Below are 12,374 nucleotides of genomic sequence, written 5' to 3'. Positions count from 1 at the left end.
ACATTGTTATGGTTCCTGCTTTTGGAATAGGTTTCAAAATCTGGTATTAACCAAGTCTGAATTCATTACGAACAGCTTGAATATATAGCTTTGAAACAACCGTCTGGTTCACAGGCAGGAAAAGGAAGACAGGGACATCCTGATCCAGCAGGTCCTGGATTAGAATTTGACGTGAAAATACTTTATATAATACTCACTCAATTAGAATTTATATGTAGAAGTAAATGCTGGATGAGGCCACTTAAAAAGGAATAGGAGATTGTCCTAAATAGTGGCTTTTCCTGGTTTAAGGTTTCCTAATTCTTGGCAGGGAATGTGTCTGCACTTAAAAACTTTTAAGAACTTGCACTTGAATTATCATGTTCTAATGTGGAGATATCTTGGATTATTACCAGCGTTAGGATTTGAGAGGTGTTAGTATGAACGTTGTTGGACTGTATGTGCTGCTTTGTTACACACAGCTTTTCTGTCACCAGTATTTCACCGGTGGAATGAGAAAGGAATAGAAGTTCATTCATTTGAAGAAGGATCTTCCATGTCCCAAGTTGTGCTTTCTGAACATGTCCGTCATTTCACTTGTGTTTTTCCCAAAACCAGGGTTCCTTAGTGTGTTTCAAAGTCCTTGCCCTAGGGCCTTGGAGCATTGTTTTTCACAGTGAAAACTGACCGGATATGGACAACCTAAAGGAAGATCTCTTATAGAAAGCTCCCCTTAGACAAAAATGCCCACCAGTAATCTTAGACTTCTGCCAGAAAAACCTTTCAAAATGCTCATGTAATTTTGTCTCCCTCTTTCACCTTTTGTCAGGTACATTTGGATTTGCATTGGGCAGTTCCTCCATAGCAAAATCAGAGGAGCTATCTTCACATGGTTGTTTTTTAGTGATGTTGTAGTTCAGTTCATCTTCAGGGCACTGCTGTGGATGAGTAAAGATACTTTCTTTCCTCCTTTTTCCATGCTTAGGTTTGCCTCAGGGAGTTGAAATCCAAAAGAATAGGGCTGATGTAAGCACTGACCAGGGTGGAAGGCTCCTGGCTGATGAGCAGGGTTTGTCTTTCTCTGTGCCAGGCTGCAGGTTGCTTGCTGGGCTATAAAACTCTGCTCAGGTGTCAGATGCATTTAGGCAGAGATAAATAAAGACTTAATTGAGAAAAAATGCTTTTATATTGTGCCTCTAGCTTCTGCCTCAAGAGGGATGGTGTAACAGTAAGAGGCTGCTGATAAAGTGAAGATGATTAACTCACAACTGTTGACTGGAGTGTTGCAGTCTCCTTCCAGATCGAACTTGCTTTTGACATTCCCTGTCTTCAGGTTTCTGGGAAAAGTGCTATAAACTGAGTGCTTTTTGGCTGAGTTTGTATGATCTGTTGGTGAATCTTTATATTTCTCTTAACTTCCTGGTGTGATGGTGCTAACTCTTAATTCAGTTGTGGAATTAATCAGCTTTTTTTATTGACCCTTGTTTTAGAAATCATGTATGAGATGATAATGCTGCTGGAATGCTGAAATTCCTAGTTCCCCGGCAATTACTGGGAGGAGGTCTCCATCTCTTTGAGAAGGCTTCTCTGGGCATGGAATCCTTATATTCCATGATCCCACCACATCCTGATGGTTCATGCAAGCTGCCAAGTCAGCTTCCGCAGTGTAGTGCTTCTGTTTAGGGAGAATGGATTGAAGGAGGGTTTTATGAAGGGAATTGGGGAAGTTACTCCATCAGACAGGTCGTAAGTGTCCTAGTCTCTCAACACGCAGTCTTGAAACATTTTTAGTGTTATGCAGTCTTCTAAATGGACATAAAAAACCTCGGGACATGTTAATTGTGGTGCTTTCAAAGGTATTTAAGTCAGACACCTTTTCCAGATTCTAGTTTCCCCAGAGTTGTGAAAAACCTAGATCTCAAGATACCATAAGGAATAAAATTCCATCCTTTCCAGCTTTGTCTCTTTATCAAAATGAGTAACACTAACTGAACAGAAAACACTGAATGTGTCAGAAGGGTCTGGAATGCCTTGCTGTTGCCCTAGGCCAAGGGAAGAATAGACTGGAGAGAAATGAAAGATCTGTCTTGGCAGAAAAATTAGGGTTTGAGTGGGAAATCATCTTGGATGGTGAAAAAAAGTTGTTACATGGTTGTTAGAGAAGAAAAATATGAGTCTTTGTTATCAAAGTTTCCTTGTCTGTGGGAGATAACAGAGCTGAATCAATGAGGGTGTGATAATGAGAATGGGCAGCAAGGATCATCTTGTGACTTTAAAACTCATGTGAAAGCTCCCCTGCAGCTTTTGGCAGGAAAGTCCAAAATGGTCAGAGAGAGACATTGAATTATAAGGCTAAGGGAATAAAAAAACAGAATAAAAGTATGTCTTCAGTATTTATCACTTTAGAACCCATCATCCCTGTACACCCCCACCCCAATAATGAAAATGAATGGAAGAATGTAGGTTTCTTTTATTTGAAATTCATTAAGCACCTGCCTGAAGGATATTGCAAATTTAGGCTGAAAACTGCAGAGCTCTGATTGCTGCAAGAAGTGAAGTAAAAGAAGCCAATATACAATGTGAAAATAGAAAAAACAGATGGGGGTCATGACTTCAGGCGGTGCCTGAGGTTTGGGTTCAAACTGACTTGTTTTTATGTAACCACTGAGCATCTAGAAGTAGGAGTTGGATGAATCTCTCTGGAGGGAGAGCCTGAAATAGTAGGTTTAAAACTCATTTTATTTTGTATTGTCATAGAACTAAAGGACCTTAAAGACTGCATCAAGTGGTGACTGATGCAAACTGCTACAAAGCAGAGATGATACTTCTGGGGTATAACAGGATTTTTGTATTTAGAAAAGAGGATACAAGAAGTAGCAGAGAAGAACGTTTTTACTGTCTTGGTGGTTATACTGATATGATGGAGAGCTGCAAGTTATAGGCTGTAGTTCCTAATGAAGGTTGATAAATCCTAATGTATTTATCTGGAGCAGTGAGTACCCTTAGCGGTATCTGTTTGGGGAAACATTCTGTTCTGGTTTAGTTGTAAAGGGGTTTGAAAAAATTGTTTTTATTCTAGGAGCAGATAATGAAGAACTGGGTTCAGTCCAGCAAAATGAACGTAGGTGGATGTATCATCACTCTAAAAATGGAAGAATTGGGCCCAACACAAGTTGGAAGCAGCCTTTGAAAAATCTATGTGGATATTCTTTGCACCAAGTATTTTTCTTGTCTATCAACAACTGCTCCTGTATCTTCTCATGGTTTTTGTTTCATGCTAGAAGAGCAAATTTGATCATTTGAAGGTTGTAATGATGGAATTTTTCCCTTGGTGAATTAACTGAGTTTTCTGATTTCAAAGGTATTTCTAATTAATGTGGAATGCTCATCTTGTGTGTAAATGTAAGCTGTTTGGATTTTTCATTGTCATAGGTACCTCAGTTTTCAAGGTATTCCGTGTGGCAGTGGTGGGGTTTGGTCTCTTGGCACTCTAGCAAATAATCAGAATGTCACAATATTTCAGCTGGAAAGCCACTATGGTTTTTGGTCTTAACTGTCTCAGGAACTTCTGGATTCTGTCTGACTGCGTACCTGCTTCTTGAAAGGGAAATACTTGGGAATGCCTGCTAAAGGATACAACTGATAATTGGTTCTGTATTGAGGGCCTGTCTTCAACTCTCCTTTTTTCTCCTCAGAACGGTTAGGGGGTTTGAGTAATTAATGCACCTCATAATTTTGCTGAATAAGGTGATAGTAGCTCCATGGGATGGGGTTTAAACAGCCCAACCTTGACACTGTGCTCTGTGGCGCTGATAATACACAAAAAAGAGTGTGTTTATGTGCTTTGGGACAGTTGGTGACCAGTACTGCTTGATCAGCTGTAAATAGATAACAATGTGCTTTTGTGATATAAGAGTGGGAATTGTCTGATCAATTGTTCAATGCTCACATTTCTGGGTGCCAGAATCTGTCTCGGATCAATGGTTGAAATGCTTGTGCTTCAGGATGACATGACGCCAGTTCAAAATTCGTGGTGGCTTGCGTGGGACTGGAAGGTTGGAATGAAAGATCTTCCTGAAAACTGTCTGCAAGCTCTTGAGTGTGTACAGCTCTGCTCTGCACAAACAACTCTGGTCTTACAGAGGTTTTTATTTTCCCCTTGTTCATTTCCTCATAGTTACCAGTGCTATGTGGGGAACACAGTGCAGAGTAAACCAGCCTTGATTTGTACCCATGCATAGCTTTGCTTTTCTCAGAACACTCCCAGGATTCCTCTTGACTTCATGTGGCTTGAAACAGGACTTTGTTCCCTGTTTTTAAGACTGTATCCTCAAGCTGCACTTCACATGTTCTCTCCCACCTTTTGTTTGGGGAACAGAAGGGTTTTGTGTGTTTTAGGCTCGCAGGGTGTAAGGGGTATGATGGATAGACACAGCTCAGACAGCTGTGTGGTTTTAGTGTACCTCTTGATCAGAAGAAAAGGCTGATTTTTAGGAGTGGATGGTAATAAATGAGGGCACTAGACTTGAAAGTGAGGAACAAATGGGTTTGTGTTTACCTGTGGAGAATTGAAGATGTATTTCCTGACCTATGTGTAAAACCCAAAATCACACTGTAGAAATACAAAAGAAATTAATCACAAGGGTCTAAATTTTTGTTTTGTTTTGTTTTTCAATAGAAAGTTATTTGTTTTTTTTATTTCTATATTTTTCAGGAACGCAATGGAAGCATGTGTTAAAGCCTTTACACCATTATGAGATTTTCAGTAAAACATAAAGAGTTGGAGATGGGCTTTTTAGAATTTGGTATTCCATACTGTAAATATTTTTGAAATGTGAAAGAACGTATGAGATCTCATTTTGCAAACGAGTGATTCTTTCTAAGCCAGCACCAGAGAGCTGCAGATTCAGGTGGGCCAGGGGAGAGGAGGCAGGATTGGGTATTGAGGTTGAGTGTGAAATTTGGAATGTTTTGTTTGCTGTCTGCAATAAATGTTGAGGGTGACTTGTTTTCAGTGCCAGGAAGGCTTTTCACTGCCCTCATGGCTCACACGTAGAACCTGAGTCCTCGTGCCTCTCGTGGTGTACGGGAAGCTCTGAATTATTCTTTGGGTTAGGGTTTTGTAATTGATGTGATACTATTGCAGACAGGGCTCTGTCGTTTCCCAAGCAGAATAGGAAATGGTTCAGCTCTGAAGGTGATTGTGTTCCTACTTCTGAAAATCTGGTGTTTGTTTTGTAGAGCTGGAGGAGATGATGCTGTTCAATTTGCCCTGTGTGGAGCCGACAGCTGCTTTTGTTCCTGTTTAATGCTGTCTTTGCATTTGAAAATGTTTTCAGTGGTGTCATGTGTGAAGTATCTCTAGCTCAGTGCTAAGTTGTGTGTTTTAATCTGCTGCTTTTGTGTGTGTGTGTGTGAGATAAAAGGTATCTGTTAATTCTTTCTGAGGCTCAGAAGACTGAATAACTTGTCTTTTGAGACATGAGTGTTATGTGGGAAGTGGTGGCTGGTTTTTTCCTTTTTTTAATATATATACAAAGAAATCCTTCAAACTGTCAGGGACAGCATTATACTTGGACTAGTGTTTGTGCATTACTGCTGGCTTTCATGTACGTGGGAACAGTTGCAATGGGCTGCTGGGGATGCCACGCTAAAAGCATGACTCCAGAGGAGCATGGAATATTGTTCTGTGGTTCTTCCTTGAATTAATTCTTGTAAAACAGTGTAAAATCTGGAGTGTTCCCTTAAGTGGAAAAATAGTATGGACAGCCTGGGCAGATGTCGAATTTTTGTAAAATGAGGGGCTTGGTAATAGGTGAGTAGGATGTAATTCCCATCTTTGGTGGTTAAATAACATTTTTAAATGGAAGAATGTAGGTATGCCTAAAATTCATAATGATCATCTGGAATTTCTCTTTGTGATGTTACTAGCCAGTCTGGCCAGCTTTCTAAATCGAGGTAAGAATATTCTTGCTGTTAAGTGTTTTTAACAATTAGTATTTTGGAGGAAAATATAGCATTGATTAACTAAGTGCTTCTTACTATGAGTGTTTCTTCAAGTAAAAACGTGAATTTAATTCCTTTGGCCTTTAGACTCCTTTGTGCTCTGCTAAAATGACATCATGAGAGAGGAGATTTTTGTAGGGTTGACAAGATTTATTATGCTGCATGTTTTGAACTGGAAAATGAGTTCTTTTGAGAGCTGCAGATATGATTACTCGCTGATTTTGACCTGCTGTGTACAGAATTGGTATCACTGTCACCTAGGGTTATGGAATATATATATATAAGATATAATCTTTTGGTCCATTTGATGTTTTGGGTTAGGCAGAGAAACGTGTAGGTGAGAAGTGGTAACTCATCTTGGTGGGTAGATGATGATTATTTCTCAAAGCTACATTGTGGAGACCTTGCTCCATGCGGTCAGTACCTTTTTCTATTGGTGTCCTAGCCTGTTTCTGGAATTCCTGCCACCCAGGAGCTGGGTGGAGGAGGAAGGGATGAGTCCATTTGGAAACACGACAGTTGATGGAGCAGCATTTGAAAGAGGTTCAGGAGGTTTTGGTGTAATGGGAAGACAGGTCATAGCACAGAAACAAACATGGCATGGCACGGGTCTGCCTAATCTAAACCTGGGGTTTCTGCGAATTCATGGCGGGGAAGGAGGTGAAATTATCTGTGGGACATGTCAAAATGAGCTGGTTCTGCTCGGGCTTTTTTCGTTTAATTATTCTATTTTTGTAGCCCTGAGGTGCTGGCGGAGGGGCGCGGGATGGGCGTTGGGGAGCGGCGCGGCGCGCAGCCCCCCTCCGCACGCGGGTGGTAGGCGCCGGGCGCGCACGGGGTGGAACGGTCCATTTCCTGTTCCCGTGCCGCCGGCGGGGGGGCCCGGCCGTGAGGGAGGGGGCGGCGGGGCATGGCGGCGGCGCGGTGAGGCGGGGCGCGGGCGGCTGCGATGGAGGCGTACGTGCTGGAGGACATCCTGGAGGTACGGCCGGGGCACGAACAAAGGGGCCCAGGGGATCGCGGGGGGCCTCGGGGCGGGACCCCCGGCCCCGGCCGTTGAGGCTGCGGCGCTCGTTGGGGCCCGGGCGAACGGGGCCAGGCACCGGTGCTGCGCCCGCGGCGGGAGGGGTGGGGGACACGCACCCCTGCGGGTGACATTGCGGACACATTACCGGGAATTTCAGCCACTGCCTGCCATAACTCTCTCTCCTTTAATCTTTGTTGCCAGTGTTTCCTTTTCATAGAATCATGGAATCACAGAATGGCTTGGGTTGGAAGGGACCCTGAAGATCACCTTATTCCAGCCCTGTGCTATGGTCAGAGACACCTTCCACTATCCCAGGTTGCTCCAAGCCTCTTCCAGCCTCGCCTTGGACACTTCCAGGGATGGGGCAGCCACAGCTTCTATAGGCAATCTGTGCCAGGGCCTCACCACTCTCACAGGGAAGGATTTCTTCCTAATATCTAAATCTACTCTAAATTAATTTGAACCCATTTTTCCTTGTCCTGTCACTACACACTTTGTAAGTGGTGTCACCTTATTTTTCCTGCAAGTTCCCTTCAGGTGCTAGAAGGCCACAGTTGGGTCACCCTGAAGCATTTTTGCTTCCAAGGTGAACAATTCTAATTCTCTCAGCCTTTCTTCATAGCAAAGGGGCTCCATCCCTCTGATCACCTTGGTGGCCTCCTCTGGACTCTCTTCAGCAGCTCCATGTCCTTCCTGTGCTGGGGACGAAAAAGCTGGAGGCAGGATTGAGGTGGGGTCTCAGCAGAGTAGAGAGCCACGTTTGATGCAGTATGTAATGTCTCTTACTGCATTTCCAGTTGTCTAAATGTAGCTTGTTCTTGCTTCCTCTACAGAAGCAGATCTCTCTCTGCAGCAGTAATTTATTATGAAATGAATGACATTATCCCTTCCTTTGAGGTTAAGCTGGAAGTAACCTTTCAGCAAAATGAAGAGGCCAGCCAAGAAATCATACAGTGAAACAGGTCTCTATTACAGGTTATATTGACTGTAATAGTTCAAGGAAATGTTCCCTGACACAGGTTGCCTGAGAAGCAGTGGCTGCCCCATCCCTGAAAGTGTCCAAGGCCAAGTTGAAGGGGGCCTGGAGCAACCTGGGATAGTGGAAGGTGTCCCTGCACATGGCAGGGGACTGGAAAGAGATGAGCTTCCAAACCATTTTATGAAATACCTTTTTCTTGTTCCTGTGGTTTTTCAGGTTTTGCAAGAAAAAACATGATTTTGTTGCCAGATGACTTGTCAAAATATTTGCATGCATTCTTTATTGTAACAAGAAGCTGCAGCCTTATTAGTTGCTGTCAGAATTCTGACAAAACGGTTCTTCCACCAGTGTTTGTCTTGTAGGCTTTTTCCCATGGTAGCCACACTTAAGTTGCCATAAAATTTTTGATCAATAGGAATACTTGGTATTAACTTCTGTGTGGACTTCGGAACTGTTTAACATAACCACACCCAGAATATTAACTTAGCTGTTCACTTTGTGCTGAATAAACTGGCACAGGCATATGAGCAAGACATTTTCACCAATATCTGTGTGTGGCTGGGTTTGTGTGGGGAAATAGAAAGAGCAGTAGTGAACTGGGCTTTGTGCCATCAAATAAATATTTCAGTACTTCACTTGCCTCATTGCATACTGAAAGCTTTTTCTTTTTTTTGTTCTTTATTTTAACCACAGTTGCCATATGCAGGTTCATATTATGTCAAATTAATAAGGTACGTGGTGCTTATCAATAGTCCAGTTTGGAAGGGCAGTTGGGAAGTTAATTTTGTCAGTATAACAGAACTCGGACTTGTTGTGGGAACTGAAGAATTACATCTTGCTTCTTAGTGGGATGCAGTGGCTTTTCTTGTGTTAATTTTGTCACACATTCACTTCCTGTTCTCAACACCAGCTGGATAAAAAAACAGGTAAAAAACAGGTAAAAAAACATCCTCAGGAATCAAGCATGGCTTGTTAGGCTTTAGATGTGTGTGAAGTATGGCTGAGTCAGTTCATGAATCTCTCAGGTACTCTGGTAGCAGTGCAATCTATTTATGATTTCTTAGCACATCACTAGAAGCCATGTAATGGTCTTGCATTCCCGGATATGTCCAGAGGTACAATCTGTAGTTCCCTCCAAACTTGTTTCTGTTGTGACTTCAAACAGTCTATTTACAGTGTCTTATTTTCCCATTTCAGGGTTTGTTTTTTTTTTTTCTCCCATGGAGCAGTTTCTGGTGCACATTCAAAGACAGCAGTGTGGAGATGGAGAGAACTGCTCTTGCTTGGGCAGCAGGATCTGTCAGTCTTTATTGTTTTGAAAATGATTGGTACTGCTTAATATTTGGTTAAATTTGGAGTGCTCATCAGACCTTGCCTCTTCATAAAATCTTCAAGAAAGTTTTCTCTCTAAGCTGGTTATAATTTAAAACTAGAAAAAAAGGTGTTTTCTGTAGTCTACTAGTTACATCTGGTTCCCAAAGAGACCAAGGTTCAGATGGTGTTAGAAATCCTTACTGCAAGGGGTGCTTCTGGGGCCAAAATCACTTTTCAATGATAAAACAAAAATAAGTCTTCAGCAAATTTAATGCAGCTGGAGGCAGACATGGCTGTCAGCCCAGAGGATTTCACACAGCGTCCTGGCTGCGCTGTGCTTAGGCCACCTTCAAAGAAGGTGCACTTGGTGCAGAATTGGAGCTGGTTTTGCTACTTTCAGCTGAACATGAGTGTTGTTTTGGCTCTGTCACTTGAATATGGCAGGTTTTGTGTGAGAATGCAGGTGAATGAAATTTCAGCACTGCGTGGTTGACCTGCAGTTAGCTTCTGTTCACTTGGTTCTTTTGCTCCTGTATCTTGACCACGTATGTTTGTTGATGTGTGTGTGACTTTACTGACATAAGGCTTTTTTTGTTGGTTTAGGCTGTTAGGTTTTGGCTCATGTGTGCCAGTGAGAGAGTAATTGCATTACATGAGACCTTAGTATGGTGTAAACCTGTAGTTGTGTTTTTGATGCTTGAATTAGGCAAGATAAGCACTCTGTTGAGTGGGAGAATAGGGGTTCAGTCCTCAAAGATGAGGATGTGGTCTGTGTTGTGCGCTGAACTCGGGCTTATAGCTCAGAAATCCACTTGGGAAGCTTATGACCGTGGAGGGGTAGATTTATGTTCACTGTGTTGATATGAGACTTTTCAAGAGGAGCAGCCATGTGGCCTGACCTTCAGGTTCTTTGAAAGCTCATTTGTGCTTGGCTTTAGGGAGACAGACCAGGGTGTAGTGCAGGCCCACACATGGCACTAACTTTATGTCCTTACTAAGTGCTTTTATGTCCTTCAGCTTTCTAGCTTAAGATAGATGTCTTCCATCTACTTTGAACTGAAGCTCAAAATCACTGGGAGAAAAACTCCGTTTGTTATTGTGGTATTGAGAGTATTTCCTGACTGCAGAAGGTTTTTTAATTTGATTTCGTACTGGAGTCATGGGGATAATTTAACAATGCCCAAGATTCTGCTTTTTATGTAGCTACCGATGGTGTAGGTAAGAGGTGAGGTAATATGAAAGGATCAGGTGTTACGTCCTCGATTGTCTGGCTGAACCACAGTGAGGACAGTCGAGCATCGTTTAGGTGGTGACCACAAGATTTACACAGAGCAGAGACTGCCCTGTGTGAGCACACAGGTGCTCCGTGAAACACTGGTGGAAGGGAGAGCAAACATTGAGTAGCAGAGTCATATCTACAGTTCACATTCAGAGACCAGGGAGGCCTCTGCAATGCAATTTTTCTTTTCTTTAACAGGCCAAGTCTTTTAATATTTAAAAACATTGTAGTCTCTTGGTCTGAAGATTAAAATCGGCATTATGTTGCAGTGTTTGGGCATTAGCAACTTTCCCACGTTCCAGCTCTTAAACAGGCTAATCCTTTCCCTGATTTCTTTCTCACAGTTTGTCTTAGTAATCTTGTCTGGTTTACTTTTTACCTGTTTTCCTGTCTTTAAAAAGAGTGTGCCCATATGAAGTTGATGTTGGCTACTATGTGTGCCAGTATTTCCTAGTGATTTCAATCATAGAGACTCACAGGGCTCCATGGAAGTCTTGCTCCCCACTGAAGTCCAGCTTGAAATCCAGCTGAGTTGTTGTAGTTGTTCACAGGTTGTCAGGATAGCCTCTCTATGCATTATTTTCAAGTAATTTGGAGCCATGCTGTAGTACCCTTTTGTTGAGGCACTGTTACTAAGTCTGGGCCACATCTAGTCCCAGCCCCAGAAGATGAATATATTACTTTTTTCTGCATGTGCTTGAAATCTTTTCAGATCTTTGCCTTGCTGGAATTTGGTGGCTGTGTTGACTGATAGGAAGTCACATGCTCTAAAGCTGAAACCCACACTCCAGACAACCTGTTGCACTGCCTTGGCATCAGAATCCTGCAAGAAGGAAATTCAGGGAACTGGCTGGTATAAATAGTGTTTCCCTGTCACTTAATGGCCATGATAAATACAAATAATTCATAAATAAGATTAAATATCTTCATGGAACAGATGTGATCGGAAGCATTAAGGAGAGTAGAAATGAAAATTGTGGTGGTCACTGGAAGGAAATTGGCACATGGTGTTTATATCTAACATGGGACGCAAACACTGAAATGCAAAGACTCCACTTAAACTTACTGTCTTTGCCCTTAAACATTGATTTACTTTTTTAAAATAGAATATCTTTTTGATAAGATGGGAAAAATAGATATATTTGGATTTAGTCATACTTGTGTCTTACTTTAACTACCTTCACAAGTCTGTTCATTTACCTTATGTTACAAACTGTTCAAATCCTTTCAATATGCTGCAGCTTTCAGATGGGTGTGCCAAATAGAGCAAAAAAATTTGCAACTCATTTATTAGATATGCCTAACAGAAGTTTGTATTGAAGGAAGAATTCAGGGACTGTCAAGCTTGTCAGAATTTTAACCAAATGAGTTGAAATTATTAGAAATAATTCCTTTTGTGCTTAGTTCCCCAGGCAGTAACAATAGGAATTCTAATCAGATACTGAATTCAACTGTCTCCTGTTGTAACTCTATCCTTTCACTTCTCATCGTAAGAGAAGATTAGTGAGCTAGGTCATACTGGTTCCTTCATTGAAAAAAAAACTTGCATTGTAAATGCCAAAAAAGGAAAGGAAGTCTGCATTAGGATTCAGCTGGTTCATTTCACTCCTTTGCTGGGCTCAGTTTTTCTGTGTGTAAGCATGGTTGCTGGTTTGGGACAGCGGCACAGATATGTCATCATTTAACTTCATAGGACAGGAATAAATACAAATGAATTAAACTAGAAAACTCAAAGTAATTTCAAAGCTCTTGACCTAACTAGTTATATCTTCCAATACTATTTTTGGTTA

The 12,374-nt window shown here is 41.9% G+C and overlaps 1 protein-coding gene across 5 annotated transcripts in view; it reads left to right on the top strand.

The window, feature by feature from the left end:
- Positions 1 to 12,374, top strand: part of ANKRD17 (ankyrin repeat domain 17) — a 70,252-nt gene that overhangs the window by 9,623 nt on the left and 48,255 nt on the right. Inside the window, exon 1 of one of the 5 annotated variants that reach the window (XM_063415331.1) lies at positions 6,871 to 6,967. The exons of the other annotated variants lie outside the window; for them this stretch is intronic. Coding sequence (XP_063271401.1) covers positions 6,935 to 6,967 — 33 coding nt within the window. The 5' untranslated portion in view covers positions 6,871 to 6,934. Of the gene's footprint in view, positions 1 to 6,870; positions 6,968 to 12,374 lie in introns of those variants that run through there. 5 annotated transcript variants of the gene reach the window in all.

This window comes from Prinia subflava, chromosome 18, assembly GCF_021018805.1.
Source record: "Prinia subflava isolate CZ2003 ecotype Zambia chromosome 18, Cam_Psub_1.2, whole genome shotgun sequence".
Classification (NCBI taxonomy): Eukaryota; Metazoa; Chordata; class Aves; order Passeriformes; family Cisticolidae; genus Prinia; species Prinia subflava.
This window is presented reverse-complemented; position numbering and strand designations above follow the sequence as displayed.